Source organism: Bipolaris oryzae, assembly GCF_000523455.1.
Source record: "Bipolaris oryzae ATCC 44560 unplaced genomic scaffold scaffold_200, whole genome shotgun sequence".
NCBI classification, from domain to species: Eukaryota; Fungi; Ascomycota; class Dothideomycetes; order Pleosporales; family Pleosporaceae; genus Bipolaris; species Bipolaris oryzae.
Window position 1 is genome coordinate 5,886 of NW_006911476.1, and position 24,078 is coordinate 29,963.

Here is a 24,078-nt window from a genome sequence, read left to right on the forward strand (position 1 = left end):
AGGGAAATTGCGGCCAGCCAAGCAAGCACAAGGCAGGAGCATCCTCCCCGGCGACCCACCCGCATCGTCTTTCTCCCCTCAAACGTCCCGCTCTGCCTGGACCCTACCTACTTACTCACCCTCGCTCTCTGCCCTCGCTCTTTTAAATTTGCTTCTGCCCCATCGGCTGACTACGTTCTTTAGCTAGCTCTCACCATTGCTTACGCACTGTACACTTTTGTATACACTCACTCACTACTCTCTCTCTATCAAACACTCATTTGCGCTCCCGCCATAGTCGCATCTCACATTGTACCCTCTTGCGCCCCATTCGCTTCTCGTCGCAACAAACCAAACAGCACGCAATCATCACCACTACCACCATGCCCTCCTTCCAGCAAATCCCTCTTGCCCTCTGCGCCCTGGTCGCAACCGCTGTCGCCACTACCTCTTCCGACACCATCAGCTACGATGCCACCGTCTACATCACCTCAACCATCACCCGCGTCAACACCGTCACTGCCAGCTCTTCTCCCACCGGCGCCCCCGTGAACCAGACGTCCACCATCATCGCCAGCCACCCCACCGCTGCGCCCTCTTTCAGCTCTTTTAACGCTGGCAACGCTACCGGCGTCGCGCCGACTGCTGCTCCCTCGGCGTCTACTGCTACCCTCCCCAGCGCTTCCGCCCCTGCCGCCTTCCCTGGCGCCGCCTCTTCTCTCACCGCAAACGTCTACCTTGCCGTCGTCGCTGCCGGTCTTGGTTACCTCGTCCTCTGAGAGACTCTTTGCTACGAGCAAAACCAATCCCACCCCATCTACCCAAACCAAACGCCTCGCTGCTTCTTGCATCATCGACTGGTGCTCGTCTTTGATTCAACCACCCATTATACCCGGAAGCTTCCCCTCTGGCCTAGGCTCGCTCAACTCTTTGTTTTTCATGCCCTTTTTTTTATATTTCACGACCATGTCCCATTGTTACGCTTCTTTTGCATTCTTTGTTCGCCCCCATGTCGCGCGACATCTTTCTTACATTCTCTTGTTTGGTTTAGCAAACCCAGCGTTTTGCGCAACCACGTACTCTTTTTGACGTTTGTTTTGTTTTGTTTTACCCGACCTGTCAAAACTTGACATCTTCATGCATGCGCACACCACCTCCTTTTTTGATTTGACATCTTACATTCCAAAACCTTTTTTGGCATGTTTTATCTCAAATCATTATTTTCTCCACCTTAAACCCGCTTATCTGTTCTTGTAATCAACGTTCCACACCCCCTTTTTTTTCGTTATTTGTCTGAGACGATTCGATGATGGAAAATAAGTCAGTGTGTCGAGGTTTACAAAAACCTTTTTTGGCGGGCTGTTTTTTTTATTGTAATGTGTTTCTGATTTGGGGCTCTTCTTTTGCTAAGTTCCCATACCTTACGTTCCTTTTCAACCCCCGTTGGTTCACCACTTGTTTTTCTATCTACGTTCTTTTTTTCCTTACGAATATCAGGTGGTGATACCCCCCCTCGCTCATTTTGTTGTTAGCTTGCTTTTTTTGGCACGACCTTATACCCCCCCTTTCTTCCTCCCTTTTTTTTCTTTTCCTCTGTACGTAAATGTCGGGGTGTGGAGTGCACGCTTGCGTGAGTTTTCCCGCGCTCTGCATATTTACGGAAGGCGGAAAAGAGTAAAGGGGAATGAGAAACCATTTTCGCGGAGGAGTCGGAGTTTGGAGATATATACCCCCACCCTTTTTTTGTCGATTGGATTGAATCGAGTTGATTTTGCTGTTTGGACATTGGGAGAGATATCGAAAGGATTTGAAAAGTAGGACGAGAGAGAGAGAAAGAGAAATATACCATTACTCGTTGCGAACTTGTATCTTGTGTTCCCATGTTCGTTCAGACTTTGATATCGTAACATCGTGTTTCCCCTTCACCCCCATCCTCACTTCTCCAACCTCGCCGCCCTCCCCTCATCCCTCCACCACTCACACTGCACCCTCCTCACCCCATCCCCCTCAACCCGACTATTCCCAAACGCCTCAATCCGCAACTGCAACCCAGGCACCCCATCCCCTCCTTCCTCATACCTCGGCCAAACCGGAACACCCTCCCTCCTTCCAGCACTCGGACTCCCGCCCAACGCCACAAAATCCGAGAAATAAGTGTGCAACAACTCTTTCCCCACCTCTGGATACTGCACCCCACCCGCGCCTGCGGGTTCCGCCCAGGTATACTTTGTATCAGCCGTATGCGGCACACCCTTCCAGGCAGGAAACGTATTATTAACGGCCCAGACGCCTTTGAACACGTGTGCACCCTTGCGCGCCATGCGGACTGCAGTTTCCTGGCCCGGGCAAACGTACATGTAATCCGTCAGCGCCGCCGACAAGCGATTGTACTGTGTGGAGTTTGGGCTGAAGGCATAGGGTCCATTGAGTGGATCGAGCGCCGGATCCGGGTACAGACGGTCGAGATCGTCGAGGTCGGAGGGGGTGAGGCCGGGGATGAGGGTGTGCAGGTACGCGAGGAATTGCGTGTTTGACGAAATGTTGCCTGGGGAGTAGAATTTTGCTTCGTCGAGCACGTTTGTGGTGATGGTGGGGATGCGGTAGAAGAGGCTGTCACGGCCGGCTTGCGAACCCGACTTCTCGAGGAGGAACCCACCGCGGGTGGGTTGGAAGGGCCACGTGATGCTGTATTCCGAGGCGCGCCAGATCTGGGCACTTGCGTTTTCGAGGGCGGAAACGGGGGCGGCGCGCAGGCAGGCGAGGATGGTCGTGTCGGAGCTATTGGCCGTCGAGGCGCAGCCCGCGAGCGAGAGGTAGCGGCTAAACTGTTGTTGGTAGAGCGGGTACGAGGCATTTGGAAATGACCGCGCCGTTACGCTGCCGGATTGCAGGATGGCCTGGGAGAAGAGTGGGGAGGGTCCCGAGGTGGAGTTGTAGTTGTGGAAGAGGTGGATGGCGGTCGAGTGGGCGCCTGCGGAGCGGCCGCCCAGCGTGACGCGAGATGTGTCGCCGCCGAATTGCGAAATGTATTTTTGTACGAATTCCAGGAGGGATTGTTGGTCGCGGAGGCCTAGGTTCAATAGGCCTAGGCGTTCGAAGACAGGGGAGGGGAGGAAGCCGAAGGAGTTTACCTGATTTAGAATTCAGTAAAGTGAGGGTAATACGTGTTTTTTTTGAACATGATATCTTACTCTATAGTTGAAGTTGACGACGATTAATGGCTCTCGGGAATTAGATACAAAGGACGGTCCGTCGAAATTTCTTGAGCTGCCAGCTACAAAACCACCCTGATTTTGTCAGAAAAAAAAAGTATCCAATGAATATAGCACACCGCAACTCACCCCATGAATCCAGACGAGTACGGGTAGTTTCTCGTGCGCCGATACGTTCTGTGGACGAAACACATTCATGTTCAGACATGCCTCGTTAACCTCGTACGTGATATCCCGCGGATCCTGATGGCACGAAAATCCATATTGAGTCGCATTCTTCACACCCTCAAACGGCTCAGGAGGGCCAACAGGCGCAAACCGTGCCTCCCCGACGGGCTGCGAGACATAATCGATCCCAAGCCAGGCATCCACAGGCTTTGGCAGTGGCTTCTTGGTCAGCGTCTGGGAGACAGTCGTACCGACAAAGCTCCCGTATCCGGGAAGCGTGACTTGGGGCGCGGCCTGTGTCGAGGCGACACTACTCAGCCATACGAGTGTGGTAAAAGTCTTTTGAGCCACGGTGATACGAGCCATGACGCTGACGTAAAGTTGTGAAAGCAGCTCAGGGCGAGCAGCTTCGTCGACGGCAAAAAGACGTTGCAATTGGAAATACATCATGTTCTATTCAGGTTAAAAGTAAGGCATGCTCTACATACAGACTCCGAAGTCGGGCCTTGCCAGTATCCGCTTGGTCTACGCAGTATACCCTCTTGTTCACCTGTTTTGCTCCAGTTGCCAAGAGATACAGTGGCACAGTCCTTGGGACCTGCTCGATACGGTGCTTTCGATAAAAATTGTGGGGTGCGAAATTGCGTGACTAGCGATTTGTTATCGTCAACGGTAGACAAGGCCGGTACTTTTTCTACGAGCCGACATGACGGACGTTGGAAAATGTGGAGCAAGCCATGGAAGGTATCGCGAGGGTCAGCACTGCTTCGGGTAATAATGTCCCCGAAAGCGGGTTTGCTGCTGCCGATCCCTCGTATGCGAACCATACCCGACTCCGAGGCATAGACCTCACCGCTGACTCTTGCAGCCAATCTCCGACTCGAAAGTATTCGAATATTGCCCCCAGAAATACGCCCCGTTGCGAGGGCTCGTTACGAAGAATGTCACCTTCAAGGACACGGACCTTTGTGCCTCAATTCTTACACAAAGGCAACCTCTGACGTCAGCGCAGCCAATCCGGTAGCGCAGTCTTTGGTACTTCCTCAGCTCGGTAGATGTCGAGTTTGACGCTCAGCCTTGCGAGCTCCCACCGTCAAACCCTTTGTCTAGCTTCTTCAATGCTTCTTCAACCTCCGCTGCTCTCTCCTCCCCGCCCCTGAGACCTTGCACACGGGGTAGATCACGCATGACTTGCTGCACCAGGTCCTCAAGTGCTTTTGGATCCCTCATGCTGCCTAGCGTAGCAGCATCGACTTTTCCTTTACCCTTGCTTCCTGTATCTGAACGAGATGTCAGTGGCTGCTGGGGCTGAGGCTGAGGCTGTCGTTTTCGCAACATGACCTGCCCTTGTTTGTCCATGTAGGTTTCGTACCCTTGTTGATCGAGCACTTCGTCAGGCACGCGGACGTTGACAGGTGATCTGTTGCTGCTCTCGCTTGCCGTCGCAGGGGTGCTTGAAGACGATGATGAATTCGTCGAGGTCTTCGCTTTGTTGATTGCATCTTGGCTATATCTCTCAAGCGCATGAATACAGTCTTGGTTTTCTTTGTTGCCTTCCATAAGGAATCGCAGGCACATTATGGCATGCTCGCGAATATATGGGTTGTGTTCGTCATAGGAACAGCAATTCAAGACTGCCTCAATACCACCCAGAGGACGGATCTGGTCTTGCACTTGTTTGTTCTTCCACACTAGGGAACTTAGCACAAGCACGGCAAGCTTCTTCAGGTTGCGCCATTCAAAGTCTGAAGGCTCATCGGCAGCTTCATCCATGTACGGCCTAGGTGATGGCGATGTTGGTGGAGGAGCATAGGCCTCTGCAGCTCCTGCTGTAGTGTCATATGGTCGCTCGACAGCAACTGGTTGGGGTTGTGATGACTGTTGTTGCTGCTGCGAAGTATCTACCTCTGCTGGCGCAGTTGTGGCTGGGGCATGTTGAACATTCCTCAGAGGTGGTGGTGACAGCTGACCCTTAGGGATCGCTGCATCAAGTTCTTTGAGCAACGTAACTAGCTCGTGGGAAATCTCCCAATTGCTCAACATCCTCTTCCATGTTTCGTGCTCGGTGAGGATAGCGAAGAACTCTAAGTATTGGTAGACGCCCTCATACATCCGCTCCATATCCCACAGATTGAGGGGGAAGTCCTCAGGTTGTGCATGTCCAGCCCGGATTTGACCCTGCAGAAAAATGAGTGCGCAAGTCTGTGGAATAATATGCCGCCGGAACTCGGTGAGCAGGAAGTTGACCATGTGAACATCTCCCTGATCAACTTGTGGGTGATTCGCTTTGAGATGGCCTTTGGCGGGCTGAGTGCGAGCTTGTCTAGCGCGGAAGATGTTGGTGAGAAGTTTCATTATGACTGCCTGGGCTGGCGATATGATATCCTTGGATCTGGTATGCTGTCAGCTGAACTCAACCAAATCATCCACTGGACTTACTCAGATTCTCTGAAAGCATGATAGGCAAACGGTAGAAGCTGGTTCGCAAGGATGGCTTCCATGATTTTCACCATGAACTTGAAGTAGAGCTCTTCCTCCCTGAGGTCCCAGGCAGCAACAAAGATTAACAGCTCGCGCAGTAGATTCCTTCCATTGTCTTGTGCGAGGAGGAGATGGCACCGCACACCATGCATGCTCCTCACACTACTGAAGACAGTCGGATCCGAGTGATATCCAGGCTGTCCCTCTTGTGGCTCAACGATGCCGGCCATGATAATCATGGGCAGGACTTCGATTTCAGTGGGCCCCAGAATAAGCGGAACATCTGTGAGCAGACCTCGGCCTTCATCTCCAGGAATGTCGTCGTAGTCATCGTCATTATCATCGTCGTCCTCTGGTGGAGGGGAAGTCGGAGAGGCTACGTCACTGATTAGCCCTGAGGGTCGGTCGGGGTCTGGCTCCAGACGTTTGAGCAAGTCTTCTTTGCCATTCTGAAGAATCTCGGCTCCAAAGGATGGCGGGTATGTCACACGGAAATCGATCTCACCTGCCGGGGGAGACCGTTTGATGCTGGGATCTAGTAACGAGTCATCCGCTGCTGGTTTCGGGGACTGCTTCTCCCTATCCGGGGCTGGCGATGGTTGGTCTTGGCTAGATTCCTCCCCTGGTAATATGGTAATGGATGAGCGCATTCGGTCAACCTCAACTTGGAGCTGGTTGATGCTCTTGGCAAGTGCTTGCACACTCTCCTCGTTCTTGGCATGTTGGTCGACAACCTTGCGGTATGTGCTGGACTGAGTGATTTGGTCCCGGTACCTGGCGACAACATCTGCGTACAGCATGTTCCATTTCTATAGATGTTAGTAGGAACTTGGGACAGAGAGACCAGTCTTTACTTACGTTCTTTTCTTCTTCGCTCATGGTCTGCCACCGTCTTCTGCACTCAGCAGCAATCTCATTTGCACCGGCCTTGACTCCATGCTGCGTGAGAGCCTTCTTGACGTCATTTCCAGTCTCACCAATGTAGAGTAGGAAAGGGGACGAAGCGGGTTGTTGGGGTATCTTAAAGGTATCCAAGCTCCGCGCTGCGTGACTTGGCAAAGGCTGTTCTTCTGGTGGTGGTTCTTGATCCTGTTGCGGGAACTCATCCATTTTGTATTTCATATCGGCGAAGTTGGGGAGCTCATTGTCCAGGTGGCTATCGAAGAGTTCAATCCAGAGCATGAGTTTGCGCTGCTCATTCTTGGCAATGAGATTGTTCAGGAATTGTAAACAAGTGATCAATAGCTTCTTGTATGCATTGATGACGCCCTGCCATTTGTCCTCGTCTTGGGTTCCCGCTTCGCCGTCGTAGCCCCTCGCTGTGACACGCACACAGACGTTTATGAGAGCAAATATGTCCTTGTCAAAGAGCCTGTCTGCGCTGAGATTCTGCACCCGCTCTCCATGTACCAACACATTGCGCGCAATGCACACGAGCTGGTTTAGCCGTTCCAGATCTCTAAGCAGGCTCGGCGAGTAACTAGCTATGAGGGGACCCGACAGCCCCTCATATTCTGGAGCCGCAGGATCTGGCGCAGCAAAGCAGCGACGTTCGAGCGAGGGGACAGCGGCCTTGAGTACGCCTGCAAGCTCGTCCCAAAACTCCCACGAGAGGCCGAGTTCTTCACGCAGCTCCAAGCTCTTGCGCGACTCTTCCAGTGTCTTTTTCACAATGTCGCGCTCCAACATGCGCAGCGTGTCGTCTCTAATGTAGCCTGGATTGTGGAAGTGGACGATATACGGGGCGAGTGCGAGGCGAAGACGGGTAAGGTATGGCCTCGCTGCTCTGCCATTTGAGCTCTCCGGGCGCTCAGATTCACCCACGCTCTCGGTACCATTGACGCTGCCGTCGACCATGTTGCCTGCCGAATTCTTCACAGTGGTTGCTGGTGATGTCGCGTGCTGGTTCCAGTCATGCCACAGCTGGTTTTGGGCGAGCAGGCAGCGGTACACCCATACACGGATAGGGCCTGGAGCGCGTAGGATGCGGTAAAGGTTGTTGGAGGCCAGCTCTTGGGCAATGTTGTGGTACTGCGCCAGCGCTATCGGGGCAAAGGCAAGGTGGGCAGGATTTTTGGAGGCGTCTGGAAAAGGCGAGGGCAGATCATGGGCAGGCAGCAGCGAATCGGAGGGCGTGGAGAAGCTGGAGTCCGAAGTCATACTAAGTATTACTTGGGAGGCGTAGAAAAATTACAGAGTCAGGCACAGAGGACCCCCCACCATGCCTGCCCCGCCTGACGTCGTTTGTCGACTGGGCTCGCATACTATGCAAAAATACGACACCACATCACCAATCATTGAGGGCTTTCCCTAAAATTTCCAAAAATGGTATTGCATTCATTCGTGCCAACACAGGCTGTCAAAAACAATATATATGTATGGAGAAAAATGAACCGCGCACAGGCACAAGTAGCCAAACGCGTCTAGTGGCTCCGACTTGATCTTGGAAACAATGTAATGTGAGTCTTGACGCATGGTAATGGCATCTCTCACGGACATGAATTGTTCCGTTTGTGGTGTCACGCATAAGAAAAAGAGTAGACGACAAGCCGATGCTGGCGATGTATGGAGGCTTACATACCGTCGGCCTTCAGTCTTGCCGCCATGAATCTACTTACCTTCTTCGGCTTTCCGTTTCGCTCTTCCATGATTGGATTCTCCTCGTCCTCTTCTGTCGCCTTAAATCCACCCTGTCGCTGGATGAATCGATTTCGCGCCTTGTGATATTGGGCTTGGATTTCGCGATTCAAGAGGACTTGATCAAATTCATCAGGTGCTTGAGGCTCCGACGGTAAGGGGACGTGCTCAGTGATTGTTGAAGCTAATGTCTGACCAGCAGGACCAGTCGGTACAGGCGGCGCTTCTGGGACAGGAGGCGTAGGCAATACTTGTGGGGTGTTTGCGGCAGCACGAGCACTCTTGAACTTCGAGACCTTGCTTGGTTTGGGGGGTTCTACTGCAGACGGTAGAGCAGGCGCAGATCTCTCCACGATGGTGTCTGCAATTGTTGACGCTGGTTTGGCCGTCGGCTGAGCTGTTCGCTTTGCTTCGGGCACTGGCTTGGGAGCTTCAGATACATCGACGTCATTCGCGAACCGCACGCCCTTCTTCTTCGGCTGCTCGTCGCCACCATCGTCTGTTGACTTCGCAGCGGCCTTTGATGTATCCAATGCCTTATCAAACTGCTCATCTTTCTGCACACGCATGGTGCGAATATCGCCAATGTGCTCGTCTAATGGGCGATCGTCTGGCCGCGGTCCAATGTTTTCGAGCATGCGAGCGCCCAGCTTCTTTTCCAGCTCCATCATCTGCTTTCGATATTCCTCGGTGATGACAGGTCTTGTGCTCCGGCCGTATTCGTCTTCCTCTTCGTCATCTTCAGTGTCGTAGTCGTAGTCATCGTAGTCCGATTCGTCATCAGAAAATGATGCAGTAGGCTCATCGAGGTTGAGCTCTGCAACGACTTGCCCGACTTCTGACATGCCATACTCCAGCATCTGTCTTCTAAGCTCGGCATCTTCTGAAGACTCATCTTCGGGTATAACGGCCGATGAAAGGTCTTCGTCGTCCTCGAGCTCAACTGCTCTGACACCTTCTGGAAATTGCACTGATGCAAGGTTCTGACTAACCTGAGGTTTCGATACTGGCTTCACCTGTGGTTCGACTTCAACCTTCTCAGCGAAAGAAACAGCTTTCTTTGAAGGAGACTGGCCCTTTGCAGTGCGGTTTTCGGCAGGGGCTGGTTCAGACGAAGCAGTAGGCGTGGATTCCTTTATAGGATCTGAAGCTGGCGGAGAAGTGGACGAAGGTTCTGGTGGTTGTTCCTTCGCTTGCACCGCATTCTTCTTCTCCAGCTCAGCTTTTTGGATCCCAGCCTTGCGCAACACCTCCACAAGCTCGGCGGCAGCCTTTCCCGTCTGATTGACTGAGCTCGATATCTCGTTACCTTCTTCGTCTAGCTCTTCTTCAATGTCCATCATTGGTTCGCCTTCCTCGTTGTCCATCCCAGGCTCTAACAAGACATCGACACCAGCAAGCTTCTTCTCGGCGGCATCAAGGTTCTTCTCGATTGTAGCACTATTGGTTCGCACATAGTCAATGCGTCTAGAGATCTTGTTAACAACTTCGTTACCAGTGCTTTCGGTTGACGATTTCTTGCGGAGCAGCTCGTCGAGCTCCTTTTCATTGAGTAGCTCGAGCTCCAGTTCCCGTGCCATCTCACGTATTTGTGAGGGCGAAGGGTCACCGGCAGCCTCGATTTCTTCTTTGAGCGCCTCATACTCGGCCTCCCAGGTTGTCCAGTGATTCAAGGACTTGCGGAGCTGGTCAACAGTTTGTTGAAGCTGTACTCGGCGGCGTTCAATATCCTCTAGAGCACTTTGTGTAGAGGCTGCCATTATGTCGGTGTTGTCCTGGAGTAGACGAGATGGAGAAGGGTGAGGGAAAAGAAAAAAGTTGGCGGAATTTGTCTGCAGAAAATGGCCGAGCTTGGCAGTTAGCTCGCCCCGCAGGGGGATCATGCGCGCGCATCCAGAGCACTGGCGTCTCACAGTACTACAACGAACTTTGTATGTAATTATTCACAAAAGTCGCCATCGCACTATTTTGTTCACTCGTATTGGGAAAGCAAGCCATGCTGTCGGTCTAGCAGAGCAACAAGCGAAATCCTACCGCTGATTAATCAGCCCAAGATAAGTTACTCGCCCGCGGAGCTTCGCCATCACCTTCGCCTCACCTCCGCCATGTCGAGATCCGGACGCGCAACGGGCGCGTCGAAGCAGGATAGTGGTGCGTTTGCCCTTTCTCAATCTCTATATAATCTATCTTTGCTGCATGTGCCGCGCGAATCTCTCGCTGATGCTCTCTCAGGCGTATGCCCCGTCTGCAAGGCGTCGGGTTACCTTGACCCGAACATGCAATTCAAAATCAACCCTACGTGCTATCATTCCATGTGCGATACCTGTGTCGAACGTCTGTTTGGAGGCAACAAAGGAAACAACATATGTCCTGTGGCGGGTTGTGCGAAGACATTAGCATACAGGAACTTTCGAAGGGCAACCTTTGAAGATTTGAAGGTGGAAAGGGAGGTAGACCTGCGAAAGAAAGTTATGAAGATGTGAGTGAAGTTCGCCGTGCACAAATTGGTGTCGAGCTAACAGCAGACCAGTATGAACAAAACAGAAGACGATTTCGAGACGTTAAGAGACTATAACGATTACCTGGAGCAGGTCGAAGAAATGACATGGAACCTTATTCTCAACAAAGATGTGGATGCAACATGGAACAAGCTCCATCGGTTTGAAGCACTCCAAAAGGCAGACTCAAATGCCGCTACCACAAAGCGTGACGCCGGGAAGACCGGCGGTGCCAAAGGTGCTGGCCAGAACGATGATGGCGCCGACCTCATGTTCCGTGGACTCAAGAAATACGTCCCGCCACCAAAGGAGCCGCCCTTCGATCCATGGGGAGGATACAACATTGCGCCTCAGTACTATGTGCTTCAAGACAATTACGATGTCGACTGGTATGCGCGTATGAAGAAGGACTCGGCGCATCTTGTTGGAGGACACAGCCTGCAGGACTACTGCGATCGCGCGTTGCGCGAAGCCTTTGGAGGCTTCGGTGTCTTCATCGAAGATGAGATCGCAGCAAGGGATGCTCCGTCCATGTCCATGGATGCAGATGTCGGCACCGAACATGCAGCAGCGGCTGCCATGAGTGGGAAGGAGGCGAATATGGACGACATCTTCTAATCTTCTTCTACTATGATACCCGGCATAATGCCAACATTGGGCGGCGTTTGCAAAAGATCAGTGTATCAGTACTTGAGAATACGGCGTTTTGTATGTAACAACATTAATGAATTGAATTTGCCATACCTCATGTTCTACGTTCCAAGCTCCTCCGCCGAATCGCCCCTGCTGCTCCATGGTACTCCAAATCATCATACTCAAACTGCTCTTCTGGTAACGCATACCCCTCACCACCTCTACTCTGCCTTGTCCGCGCAGCGATCGGATTGGGATTGGCTTCCGGGTCCTGCGAGTTGTCCGGAGCTCCCTTCCCCTCACCCGCCATTCCAACTACCGGCTGGAAGGCGCCTCTCGTCCTCGCTCCCTTCAGCACCTTGACATCTACAGCCAGCGCCAGCAGCGTCGCGAGCAAACTCAGCAGTGCAAAGCTGAATAACGCCTTGTACTGCCTACATATGTTCACTCCTGTATCAGAGTCCCAATGCGAAGTATCACAGACACCCGCTACCGTCCCGGAAGTCCATCTTGCCAGCAGCCCAAACGACACAATCCACAACACCCCGAGTGAACCGTTGATGGCGATATTCAAACCAGGATTAAGACCGTGATATAAATGTAGCACAATGGTCGATGCAAGAGCGACAATAGTCAAGACCGATACCACCGTAAGCTATGATTGAATTAGTTAGCTATTGATCTCTTTTCTATATCCCTCCATTGAGCCAGGAAAGGATGTGCGAAGGGTTCGATTGAACAAATATTCTGGGAAAACCATACCAAAATAAACGTCCAAGGCAACGTATACCCATCCCGCGAAAGCTCGCGCAAGAAATACGACATAATACCCGCTACCACAAGCGACGAGACAAGTTGTGCGCTTCGAGGAAGATGGAACCAAAGGAAGGGGTACGGCGTGGGTTTCACGCGGTTTTTACGCGTCGCCATGGCGGGCGGGCGAGCGGGGAGTGAAAAGCAGGAGGGCTGCTTCTCGGGCGGTGAATAAGGTTTCGAGGGAAGAAGAAATTACAGTTTGTGTGAGGGGAGATAAATGAGTGTAGACGGTGGGTTTAGTTACATGTGGGATTGGGGTGCTGGGCGGGGTGCACGGGGAGGCGTTTGGTTAGGGTTCAGCTGGGTGGGCTATTTCTGGTTCCGCGTGTACCTGTCGATCTTGAGGCCGAGATCGTGCCGTGACGGCGTGTATGTTTGTTGTGATGACGGCATTGGACTCTGACAGATAAGCTTCTACAGAGATGTTAACGCGAACTGTTCTGGTCATTGCTATCGGGAGGAATTTCTTGATGCCAACGCAGAATGTACGCTTCATGACAACCCTAGAACTAAGCTCTGATAACTATCACACCACCAGGCTCCACCTCAATTCTCCATCTCGTCCCTTTCAAGTTCCCAACACCTTGTGATATTCATGCGCCTGTTCGACTTGCACATAGCGATCTTGCATGACCAGAAAGAACTAGACCCGCAGCGCGTCTTGCCCCATTCAAGCACCTAGTAGAGGTAGAGGTAAGTTATAAGAGAGAAGCCATTAAGATTATAGTACTACTATACGCTCTTTTACTCCACTGAGAAGCCACTGAAGATCCTTTAGCCTCCCTCCCTCAATCGACCCTACCCTACGATACGTAGCTTCGTCAGAATCGTCTCGCCGTACGACCCATACAAAAAAGGTGAAGTCGTATTCATTGTTTGTACCGCGTCCAGCTGTACTGCCCTCTACACTGTTCTCATTGTCTACGTCCCCCGTGTCTTCCATTTTCTTTTTGTGATCTCTGTCACTCTGCTCTCTCCGCCAAACAGCAACAGGCACGCCAAATAATTCAGTCTTAATCGTTGAACATCGACCATCAGTGGTGTACTGCCCTAAACTCTCTGAGCTCGCGGGATCAGTGCGCTTGCAAACCTGTTCGCTACCCCATGGCCACTGAATTTCAACCTCTCGTACGGTGCTGAGTATGGTCAAGGCGCCCTTTTCAATGGGACCAAAGGCGTCATCTAGCGGCTTGATATCTATACTCAGCAGCTCGTAGCACACAGCTAGCCCACCAGGTTCAATCTTCTCGACGCTACCGGTCCACTGAGACCACCTCATACACGTATCACGCGGCACGTTGTCGGGGTACTCCACTCCATGATCGCACGCTGCCCATGACCAGGATGGCCCGGAATTTTCGGCTTTGTACTGGCTGACAGGATCGTAGTCGTAATCAGTACTCCACTTGTTTATTTTCGTGATTGGATACGACGACTTCCACAAGAGCCCGTAGACGAATTCCGACGCCCACAGCCCAGTCCAATACTCGCTTTTCACTCTCTCTGCAATGAAGCGCGCAACGCCTGATATCGCCGTGAGACGGTCCTGTCCCTTGGTCAGGCGTCGGCGGCTGTAATCGGCGACAATGCGGTACCACATGCCCATAAGCGCATAGGCGTCAACCTCCTGTAGCACGGTCTTCGGAACGAGGGTGGAGTCCTCATGGAAATATTCAAGTGGCAACGGAGAAGTACAGGAACGTGAGAACTGCGCCGTGTTGCACTCGTAGAAGAGCTTACCGTTGGCGAAATACAGGACCCGCGCAGACAATAGGCGTTCCTGGAGCGTCCAGGCCCTCGAGTTCCAGGGCAAGCCGTCTTCGGGGTAGAAGTGTTCATACCAGGCTTTTTGCTTGGGTTGCTCATAAATCGCAATCGTCGTCGGACAATCTGCATTCTTCCACTGGACATTGAATTGATAAATAGCAGCGTGCGGAGTCCAGGACGACTCTTTTAGAAACCCGACGAAGGCGTCTTTTACACACGACGCGATTGTCATCGCAGCGTTTCCATAGACCTCCGGCATCCGCGTGACTTCTCTTTGCCAGTCCTCGCCATCCTGCTGGATAATGCACAGGCAGTCAATCCATAGATACCGGAAACCGAGCGCCCGCACCACTTCGATTGCATCGCGAAATGTCTGCGGCAAGTCGCCAATCTCTACTCCTTCATTGATATGTCTATCAAGGTTGTCTTTGGTAGTAGTGATCGGCTCGCTGTGGCCCCAGCAGTGGCTCAGTGCGATGTAGCGGTCAAGGCGCCCGTGTGATACAACAAGACGTATCCGCGAGGAGTTTTTGTCACCTACATCAATCACACGTGTTGGGAGCGGCCGGTCACCAAGCGGTGAACATTGCGGATGCTTTTCACTACAAGAACGCAACCACTCCTTAGCCGCATCTTCAACCGTCAGCCACGGCACGCTGTGAGTTATAAGTGGGCCTGGGGATCCCACGGCCGGAACAACGTAGAATGGCAGCGTCCAGCGTGGTTCGTACTTCCTCGAACGATATGTCTCCGTAAATTCAATTCCTGGCGTACCAACCGCTGCGCTCCCGTCCGCGTCAAGATCTTGCCGCTTTCTTTCGATAGCGTAGACCACTAGTGGGAAATGAGGTTTGTCCTTGAGGCGAAGGTCCTCAAGCACACGCGAGCAAAGTGGACAGCCCTCGCCCGCGGCCAGAGTTAGAGCCTCCAGTGTCGCATGGTGTGGGATGCTGTTTTGGTTCTTACTCCCGTATGTCTCATTAAGGCTGAGATCTGGTTTTAGTCCCTGGAGGATGTTAACGAAGGGGAGGTTTTGGCAGACAGTACAGAGGGCCATGTCTTACAAGTAACAAGAAGAACCTTCTTTTTGACAAGAGACGAGAAGGCTGGAGGCCTAGGGATGTCTACTACGTCAGAACGCAATGATCATTGTGGGGCCCTGAGTCACGTGATATACGATCTCTCCACAGTTTGCCATGCAGGATAGTTGTGGAGGAAGGAATGGTAGTGCAGGAAGAGATAGAAATAATATTTACTTAGTAAGACTAAGCTTTCTTCGCTAGCGCGTAAAACCGTGCCCTATCTCTGAGTACCGGCATCGTGTATTGCGGATCCACCGGGGAAATTAACCCTATGCCTACAGGTATTCATAGAAAAGACGAAGGATCCTTGACGATTCGAGGCAACACCGAATACACTTGTTATGCTGCCAAGCTGAAGTCCCACATTCGCCCAGAACGATGATAGTCGCCTTTGCACAAGCGAGCAAGAGGCGTTCCGCTGAAAACTAGTATAGCCAGGCACCCACGCAATTCAGATGCCTTGTTGCGCAACCTTTGCATGTTCCCGGACTACGGGACTACGGAAACAGGCGCAGGCACCCAGGAAAAAGCCGACGGTATCTTGTAGTCAGATCCCCTGTCAACGTGGCGTTGTTTATGCATCGGATAAATACGACGAAGAGAATCTAGGCTTAGCTGCCCCTGTACAACTACAACCTTTTCGGGTTGACAAGCTGTATCTCGCTGGACATGCATGTCTTCGGCCTCATTGACGCGGACATATCGTCCAACCTATACGTGCGGAGGATAACTGGACGCCTAACGAAGACTATTATAATACCCTTGCTCCGCCCACCCGCACCCTGAGTGCTCTGGTCTAGAGTACTTTCATTCCACATCTGCCGGGAAGATGAAGTTCCTAGGATTGGCATTGGCTGTGTATGGGCTGGTGGAGCATACTGATGCGGCCACAGTCAAACGTGCAGAGAGTGCATCTGGGAATTCCAGCTCTTACGATTTTGTAAGTCTCTTGTTAAGCTGTCAAGTTGAGCCTGCGAACAAATGTTTCCTAACAAGAAGGCTAGGTTATCGTGGGTGGTGGTACTGCAGGCCTCGCTGTTGCATCGCGCATAAGTAATGGCCTCCCAGATGTCAAGGTATTGGTCATAGAAGCCGGGCCCGACGGCCGTCAAGACCCGGGAATCTTCATCCCAGGAAGAAAAGGCTCGACTCTTGGCGGGAAATACGACTGGAATCTCACCACGGTAGCACAACCGAATGCCAACAATCGCGTCTTTACGCAAAATCGTGGAAAAGTGCTTGGTGGAAGTTCAGCACTCAACCTAATGACATGGGACCGCACTTCGGAGTACGAGCTGAATGCTTGGGAGAAACTCGGCAACGTTGGGTGGAACTGGAAGAATTTGTACGCAGCCATGCTAAAGGTCGAGACTTTTTTGCCATCTCCCGAATATGGATCCGATGGCGTTGGCAAGACCGGTCCTATTCGAACTCTTATCAACAGAATCATTCCTCGCCAGCAAGACACCTGGATCCCGACTATGAACAATCTGGGTCTGGCTCCTAATCGAGAATCCCTTAATGGCCATCCCATTGGTGTCGCGACCCAGCCGAGTAACATCCGGCCAAATTATACTCGTTCTTACGCGCCAGAGTATCTCCAGCTTGCTGGACAGAACCTCGAATTGAAGCTAGATACTCGAGTCGCAAAAGTCAACTTCAAAGGCAAAACCGCCACCGGCGTTACCCTGGAAGATGGCACTATCATCAGTGCGCGGCGAGAAGTGATTTTGTCTGCTGGATCCTTCCAAACACCAGGTCTTCTTGAGCACTCAGGTATCGGAGACTCGGCCCTCCTAGGGAAACTTGGAATTCAAGTGGTCAAGCACCTGCCTTCTGTTGGTGAAAACCTTCAGGACCACATCCGCATCCAGCTGGCATTCCAGCTCAAACCAGAATATACTTCATTCGACGTTCTCAAAAACGCCACACGTGCGGCTGCCGAGTTAGCCCTATATAATGCCGGAGAGCGCTCACTCTACGACTACACCGGCAGTGGATACGCCTACTTCCCCTGGAACCTAATCTCCAACGCCACAGCTTCAAAACTCCAAGCTCTAGTTGACAACGACACAACCTTAACCTCAACCACCGACAAGCTAAAGAAAAGCTACTCCTCCCCATCTCTCAACACCAAAGTCCCCCAACTCGAAGTCATCTTCTCAGACGGCTACACTGGCCGCAAGGGCTACCCCGCAGTCAACTCCTCCCAATTCGGCATCGGCACTTTCTCCCTCATCGGCGCAGTACAGCACCCCTTGAGCAAAGGCAACGTCCACATCACCTCGCGAAACATCAGCGATAAACCGCTCATCAATCCAAACTACCTCTCTCACCCTTACGACCTCCAGGCCATTACGAGTCTCGCAAAGTTCATGCGCAAAATCGCTTCCTCAGCCCCGATGAGCGAGGTGTGGACTCATGAATACGAACCTGGTAGTGCCGTACAGACAGATGCTGATTGGGAGAGTTTTGCGAGGGAAAATACACTGAGTATTTATCACCCTGTCGGTACTGCTGCGCTGCTTCCGGAGAAAGACGGGGGTGTAGTGGATGCGAAACTGAAAGTGTATGGTACAAAGGGTTTGAGGGTTGTAGATGCGAGTGTTATTCCTTTATTGCCCAGTGCGCATATTCAGACGCTGGTGTATGGGATTGCTGAACGGGCGGCGGAGATGATTGTTGCTGAGCACAAGCACTAGTTACATACCGTTCAGTATTTTCTTGGATAGCCTGTTTAATCAAGTAATTTTTTTGTACTTGAATCTTTTCACTGTCGTTGTGGAAGTAGACAGCGTACGTGGTTGATCGTGTGATGCAGTTCCACCATTTCTTGGGCTTTGATACGTGGAGCCGTCTTTGTCAGCTCTTGCATTGCATGATTAGGGCCGACCTTGATACTACTACACACGTAGCCCCGCCATGCGTGGCAAGCGGCATGTTCGTCAGTGCCGACGACGGCAAGTTCTTCAGACGCCATCAACACGGCGTGCGGAGAAGACGTCAAGTCATCGGCACACTTGTTTGTAAACACATTCAGAAGTTAGTAAGCATACATTGATTCAAGGCCAAAGTGAGGGGGGTGAGTGTCAGCTCAAGAAAGATATATCTTCATTCACTTAACCGGATGTTGCACAAGTCAAACTACAACCAAGGCAAGAATCACAGTCAAGATCGAAAACACCAACGACAAGAGTACCACCAAAGACATATCAACAAGATGGATTTCTCAATAGGAATGGAATGGAGTGAAGGCGAAGAAAAGATGCACCATCTCCTGCGTGTACCACCGCAAGACAACCCCACATCGACGCATCTCACAGCCCAAGCATCAGCTATGTTCCAGCGCGCTCCTCTCCTCGCATTTGGCACCTTGGACGCCCAATCCAGACCGTGGGTCACACTCTGGGGCGGATCCCCTGGCTTCACCGATACAATCGGCGGAGGCGCCGTAGGTACATCTACGCTTGTAGACGGCAAGCACGATCCCGTCGTGCAAGCGCTGGTAGCAGGCAGCAAGGGCTTCGAAAAACCGCGAGAAAGAGAAGACGCAAAGCTTGTCGCTGGTCTAGCCATCGATCTCATGACGCGGAAGAGAGTCAAGACGGCCGGCCGCCTTGTCGGCTGCATGGTACGCGAGATCGCACCTAAAGCTGAGAGCGAAGATTCTCCGACAGAGCCACGACATATGATCCAAGTTGTCACGATGATCGAGCAGAGTCTAGGCAACTGTCCTAAATACATCAATCAATACGAGATCCATCCTTCACTTGTCACGTCGAAAGTAGTTGCGGAAGGCCCCTCCTTGTCCGACGAGGGCCTCACCCTAATATCAGCATCCGACATGTTCTTCCTCAGCACCAGCACCCCAGACGACATGGACGTCAACCACCGCGGCGGGCCCCCCGGCTTCGTCCGCATCCTTTCCCCCACCGAAATCGTGTACCCAGAGTATTCGGGCAACCGCCTCTACCAATCCCTCGGCAACCTGCAACTAAACCCGAAAATCGGTCTCGCGTTTCCAAACTACAGCACGGGAGATATCCTCTACATAACCGGCAGTGCGCAGGTCCTCACGGGCAAAGACGCAGCGGACATGCTTCCTGGAAGCAATCTCGCCGTCAAGATTACCATCGAGGACTCCCGGTTTGTAAAGGGTGGATTACCCTTCCGCGGCACGCAGAAAGCTCAAAGTCCATATAACCCGCGCGTCCGACCCTTGGCTTCAGAGGGGAATTTGAAATCCGCCCTCTCCTCATCCCGCAGCAGCCAAACTGCACATTTGACAAAGAAAACACTGCTCACGCCTAGTATCGCGCGCTTCACTTTCTCCGTCTCAAACATGGACTTTGCGTATACGCCTGCACAGTGGATAGCGCTGGATTTCAAACAAGAGCTAGATACGGGGTATGAACATATGCGCGATGACGATCCGACGAGTTTGAATGATGATTTTGTAAGGACGTTTACGATTTCTTCTACGCCTCCGTCGTCTGGTGCAGCTGGCGAATTTGATGTTACGATCCGGAAAGTCGGACCGGTGACAAAGTTTCTTTTTCAGACTAACGAGCGGGCGGGGCTGGAAGTCCCGATTTTAGGGGTGGGAGGGGGAGACTTTGTTGTGAAGCAAGAGGAGCAGCAGGGTGAGAAGGTAGTACCGTTTGTAGCTGCGGGAGTGGGCATTACGCCTTTATTGGGACAGGTGTCGCAGTTGGAGTTTTTACCTGAGAGGTTTCGGTTGTTTTGGGCTGTGAGGGGGGAGGATGTCGAGTTTGTGAGGGATACGTTTGCGAGGTACCCGGGGCTTGCGGCTTGTACGAAGGTGTTTTTAACAGGAAAGGGGGAGGGGGACGAGGTGGTGTTTGGGGATGCGGTTGTTGAGAGGAGGAGGATTGGGAAGAGTGATTTGGAGGGTGTGGAGGCGGAGGTGTGGTATTTGTGTGTTGGGAAGGGGATGAGGAAAGAGGTGTTGGAGTGGTTGGAGGGGAAGAAGGTGGTGTTTGAAGACTTTGATTATTAACGATAGTGATTAAGCCTTGTTGTAAATGGTGGTCTATCAACATTCCATCAACATGTAGAGCCTTAGACATTCGTTTCTTAAGCCTTGCGTTTTCTGATCCTGACTCCAACCTTACCTGTTGGCTTCATGGTGCCCCAAGCCGCCTTCTTGATTGGTGGGACTGCCTTGCTTGCAGCCTCTCTGTTAACCATTTCAATTTCGTATTCGCCCATCAGAATAGCCAGTGTGACGAGGCCAATGTGACGGGCAAAGTGGCGTCCAGGACACTTATGTTCGCCACCACCATAGCTCGTCCAGTTGCCAGACAGACCTGCATCGCTAAAAGTCTCCTTCTTGTCTCCACCCTTGCCGTCCACAAGGAAGCGCTCTGCCCAAAAGACATCTAGCGGACGTTCAAGAGCATTAGGACGCGCTTGAGCCCATGCTGCAGAAAATTGTGCGTTGAACTTGTGTGAAATGTAGATATCAGTGCCCTTGGTAACGGTGTATTTGTCGTCAAGGTTGAACACTGGCGATATGACTTGACGTACCGCAAGATTGGAACTGTAAAGACGTGTCGCCTCGGCATGCAGTGATTGTATCAAAGGGCACGTGGCAAGCTGCATAAAGTTATACATTCCCGACTCGGGCATGGCATGGGCCTCGATCTCCGAACTAACATATGCGTGCATCTTGGGGTCTCGCAGGATCTCGAACAAGTACCAGAATGTGACGGGCACGACAAGACTGGTTCCGCCATACATAAGGCCAAGGGTTTGGGATGCTCGAGCTTGTACGTCGTGATCGGGAAACTCGCTGTACATCTTCTCTCGTTCTTGGAGTAACCCAGACCCTGCTACAGGATCCCATTTTGTATCGGCTTGATTACTTTTCCTCAATTCTTCGGACTTGACGGAATATTCGCGGATTTTGACGAGCAGGCGGTCACGCGCAGCGTAGTTCTTGGGCATGGCGAAGCGAGGAAGACCCATGAAGAACTCCGGGGTTGCCTCGATAAGTTTCCAGAGATCGTCAACGAGCTGTGGATATTCATCGACCAGGGAAGAGCCGAGAATGGAGACGAGAATGGCGCGTGTCACATGGTAGGTGAGAAATTCGAAGAGATCCGGAACATTTTTCCATTCGCTTCCGGGTGCAACTTCCAAAGCTTGTTGCACACTTTGCTTCATCAAGTCGAACATTCGTTTGTCAAGCGAGCTAAGGCGGGAGCCAGTGGTGTGCTGGCGGATATGGGTTATCTGAATGTAATCTGTGTTGACTCCTGGAGTGTTGTAGTAATCGATAGTTTTTTGCGGGCTGTCCATTAGTGCTCCCAGAATCTTGTCATGGACGAAAGGGTTGGGGTCGAAATGCTGCGCCGACATGAGCACGGTCTTGACGTGCTCTGGGTCATGCACAAACAGCATCTTTTCGCCGGCACCGTCGAGAAAGAAGGGCGTTCCATCGCCATACTTGTTACTGAAGGGATGTCAGGATCAATTGCGTGTGTTCGGTATGCAATCACTGTCATGTTATGTCACGTGCTTTATCGTACTCTTGACAGGTGCATGATTTTTTTTGGATAACTTACAAGCATCTGGCTAAGAAGTGCTTATTATCCAATGCCAGTGACAGAGCATGCCGCAGACCGGGAATCCAATAGGGAATTGTAGGAGGGGCTACATTGCGCCCCTGGCCGTACTTGATAGACCTGTAGCGGTACGACGAGACAACTCTGGTGCAAACACAGATGGCCAAAATGGTGAAGAAAGCCCGGGCAAGCAGACTATTTGGGAGAGCAGCGAGGACGAGCGAGCCCCCGCTGTGTGCCGTTGTCGAATTGCTGCTATCCATGGTGTGTAGTGTCACAGCCTGAGGCCGAGCGGGCAAACATGCGAGCCGTGGTTGGGGCTGGGCAAAGCGCCCCCAACCCGATAGGCGCTAGCCTGATTCGGCCTACATAGAAATGTGCAGCCGGTGGCACGGCAGAGATGTCGCATTGCAGCGTCTTGGGCTGGGCGAGGACAGCAAAGACGGCGCGAAGCAGTGCCATCAAGGGCATTTAGACGTTAAATACAGATGCATGAGCACGCAGCAGGTAGTGTGAAACCCCAGTTGATAATGGCATGTCAGCAAAGGGCGCTATGCTGGGGGGAGGGCTGGCATGCATGACAAGGTGCGGAGGTGGAGACTGTTTCGCCTAGCCCCAAGGGTCCATCCAGTCCAGCAGCTGCAACCGACACTTAGTGCTAGGGCGAAGCTCCCCTCGACCCATCTGCTTCCGTCATCTCTCCACATCCTTCGTGAACATCATCTACCTTTGTTCTGCTACTTACTGCATCACTTTTGCACTCGTCTCCTGCACACGTTCATCTCCGTGTGCCTTTGTTTTTTTTTACATCTCCATCTGGCCACCAGCCATAAGTTCTTGAATCATGCCGGGGGTTCGTAAGTACAATCCCCATTCACCCTCAGTGTCGCCCTGGCGCCTATTCCACCGTCACCTGTGATTGCGGCCACGCACGTCTGCTCTCACGCACATATATCCCTCCTACGATTACCCCACTGCTACACCAACCCACGCACCCCACTTCCTCTCCAAAACTCGCCATCTGACGCATTCCCTGCCCCAGCGCTCGACGCCATGGACCAGATGAAGAAGGCCCTCAAGGGCATCTTCAAAGGCAAAAAGTCCAAGAAGGATGAGTCCAAGCCCGACGACTCCCAGCCTGCTGCTGCTCCTGAGACAGCCACACCATCCAATGCCGCGACCAAGCCTACCGAGACGACGCCTGCGGCTCCCACTCCCGCTACTGCGCCCGAGGCCGCAAAGACAGAGACGTCGACGGCTCCCGCTGAACTGCCTCAGCCTGCCTCACCTGCCGCTGCTCCTGCCGCTGCTCCAGCTGCGGCCCCGGCACCAGGCGAAAGCAACAAGAACGAAGCTGCTGCACTAACCGAGGTCAAGAAAGCCACGCAGAGTAGGTCAACATCTCGTTCATTCTCTACTCCACAACACTACCACGATCAAGATGCCTGGGACGGGTCCAGACGACGCATGAAAGTCGCCCTGGACAACCAGTGGAACGATCCCATCTAGGTGCCAGCAAGCTCTCCAAGAGACATGCGACGCACAATGGCCACTGGCCACGCCAGCATGATGACCCGACTACGATGTTACGCCCAGATACCACATTTCCTTAACACCCGACTTTTAACGATTTCCTTTGTCACCAATGATGCATTAGACTAACGATTTTCTTTCAGCACCCGAGCCTGTCGGCGCCGTTGCGCCCGCTCCTCCCACTGCTGCTGAAGCTCAGCCCGCATCCACCGAAGCGCCAAAGGATGCAGAGGCCAAGCCTGCCGATGCGCCTGCACCAGCTGCCCCCTTGGATCTTCCTGAGCTTCCTGACAGTAAGCCTGCCGCTGGCATGAGCGCTACCAGCGGGCCGATGTTTGATGAGCCCAATTTTCATGACGATAAAACTGCTGCCCCGGCTGCCCCCACCCCTGCCCCCGCCCTAGCTGCTGATGCTGCTCCTGCTCCTAGCGCTGAGCCCACAGCGACTGCTCCTCCAGCTGCTCCAGCTGCTCCAGCTGCTCCCGCTACCCCGGCTGCCCCGATTTCCGAGCCTGCGCCGGCTGCTACACCGGCTGCTCCAGCTGCCCCAGAGGACAAGGCGGAGAAATAGAAAATCTTCATATGGGGTAGTCGCAAGGCTGCAATGGAGCGGGCGAAGAGGAGGTTCAGGTAAACTACGAAACGAAGAAAAAAACATGTTATTGCAGCAGGCAGGCGCATG

General features: G+C 52.5%; 12 protein-coding genes across 12 annotated transcripts; 5 read left to right on the forward strand and 7 right to left on the reverse strand.

Annotated features, from left to right (window-relative positions):
• Positions 1 to 362: 362 nt before the first annotated feature.
• Positions 363 to 758, forward strand: COCMIDRAFT_106969 (uncharacterized protein; the record flags this gene model as incomplete). The annotated part of the gene is made up of 1 exon (XM_007694158.1): positions 363 to 758. One exon carries the CDS (start codon positions 363 to 365, stop codon positions 756 to 758), a length of 396 nt encoding a protein of 131 aa, XP_007692348.1.
• A 1,155-nt stretch (positions 759 to 1,913) lies between these two features.
• Positions 1,914 to 3,806, reverse strand: COCMIDRAFT_106959 (uncharacterized protein; the record flags this gene model as incomplete). The annotated part of the gene is made up of 2 exons (XM_007694159.1): positions 1,914 to 3,110; positions 3,321 to 3,806. The coding sequence occupies 2 exons, from the start codon at positions 3,804 to 3,806 to the stop codon at positions 1,914 to 1,916; spliced, it is 1,683 nt and encodes a 560-aa protein (XP_007692349.1).
• Positions 3,807 to 4,430: 624 nt separating this feature from the next.
• On the reverse strand, positions 4,431 to 8,000 carry COCMIDRAFT_9107 (uncharacterized protein; the record flags this gene model as incomplete). The annotated part of the gene is made up of 3 exons (XM_007694151.1): positions 4,431 to 5,751; positions 5,799 to 6,649; positions 6,699 to 8,000. The coding sequence occupies 3 exons, from the start codon at positions 7,998 to 8,000 to the stop codon at positions 4,431 to 4,433; spliced, it is 3,474 nt and encodes a 1,157-aa protein (XP_007692341.1).
• A 413-nt stretch (positions 8,001 to 8,413) lies between these two features.
• COCMIDRAFT_106979 (uncharacterized protein) lies at positions 8,414 to 10,237 on the reverse strand (the record flags this gene model as incomplete). The annotated part of the gene is made up of 1 exon (XM_007694160.1): positions 8,414 to 10,237. The coding sequence occupies one exon, from the start codon at positions 10,235 to 10,237 to the stop codon at positions 8,414 to 8,416; it is 1,824 nt and encodes a 607-aa protein (XP_007692350.1).
• Positions 10,238 to 10,582: 345 nt separating this feature from the next.
• COCMIDRAFT_40644 (uncharacterized protein) lies at positions 10,583 to 11,593 on the forward strand (the record flags this gene model as incomplete). The annotated part of the gene is made up of 2 exons (XM_007694154.1): positions 10,583 to 10,956; positions 11,008 to 11,593. 2 exons carry the CDS (start codon positions 10,583 to 10,585, stop codon positions 11,591 to 11,593), a joined length of 960 nt encoding a protein of 319 aa, XP_007692344.1.
• A 127-nt stretch (positions 11,594 to 11,720) lies between these two features.
• Positions 11,721 to 12,538, reverse strand: COCMIDRAFT_106987 (uncharacterized protein; the record flags this gene model as incomplete). The annotated part of the gene is made up of 2 exons (XM_007694161.1): positions 11,721 to 12,263; positions 12,371 to 12,538. The coding sequence occupies 2 exons, from the start codon at positions 12,536 to 12,538 to the stop codon at positions 11,721 to 11,723; spliced, it is 711 nt and encodes a 236-aa protein (XP_007692351.1).
• A 1,255-nt stretch (positions 12,539 to 13,793) lies between these two features.
• Positions 13,794 to 14,320, reverse strand: COCMIDRAFT_66810 (uncharacterized protein; the record flags this gene model as incomplete). The annotated part of the gene is made up of 2 exons (XM_007694162.1): positions 13,794 to 14,084; positions 14,165 to 14,320. Coding segments are annotated over 2 exons (447 nt in total), but the record flags the coding sequence as incomplete, so codon positions are not given.
• Positions 14,321 to 14,408: 88 nt separating this feature from the next.
• Positions 14,409 to 14,819, reverse strand: COCMIDRAFT_61418 (uncharacterized protein; the record flags this gene model as incomplete). The annotated part of the gene is made up of 1 exon (XM_007694163.1): positions 14,409 to 14,819. A coding segment is annotated over one exon (411 nt), but the record flags the coding sequence as incomplete, so codon positions are not given.
• Positions 14,820 to 16,102: 1,283 nt separating this feature from the next.
• Positions 16,103 to 17,975, forward strand: COCMIDRAFT_9111 (GMC oxidoreductase; the record flags this gene model as incomplete). The annotated part of the gene is made up of 2 exons (XM_007694152.1): positions 16,103 to 16,213; positions 16,278 to 17,975. 2 exons carry the CDS (start codon positions 16,103 to 16,105, stop codon positions 17,973 to 17,975), a joined length of 1,809 nt encoding a protein of 602 aa, XP_007692342.1.
• Positions 17,976 to 18,493: 518 nt separating this feature from the next.
• On the forward strand, positions 18,494 to 20,293 carry COCMIDRAFT_106996 (uncharacterized protein; the record flags this gene model as incomplete). Its single annotated transcript, XM_007694164.1, has 1 exon — positions 18,494 to 20,293. One exon carries the CDS (start codon positions 18,494 to 18,496, stop codon positions 20,291 to 20,293), a length of 1,800 nt encoding a protein of 599 aa, XP_007692354.1.
• A 77-nt stretch (positions 20,294 to 20,370) lies between these two features.
• Positions 20,371 to 22,126, reverse strand: COCMIDRAFT_106960 (uncharacterized protein; the record flags this gene model as incomplete). Its single annotated transcript, XM_007694165.1, has 2 exons — positions 20,371 to 21,751; positions 21,864 to 22,126. The coding sequence occupies 2 exons, from the start codon at positions 22,124 to 22,126 to the stop codon at positions 20,371 to 20,373; spliced, it is 1,644 nt and encodes a 547-aa protein (XP_007692355.1).
• Positions 22,127 to 22,916: 790 nt separating this feature from the next.
• On the forward strand, positions 22,917 to 23,967 carry COCMIDRAFT_40649 (uncharacterized protein; the record flags this gene model as incomplete). Its single annotated transcript, XM_007694155.1, has 2 exons — positions 22,917 to 23,253; positions 23,540 to 23,967. 2 exons carry the CDS (start codon positions 22,917 to 22,919, stop codon positions 23,965 to 23,967), a joined length of 765 nt encoding a protein of 254 aa, XP_007692345.1.
• Positions 23,968 to 24,078: the final 111 nt, after the last annotated feature.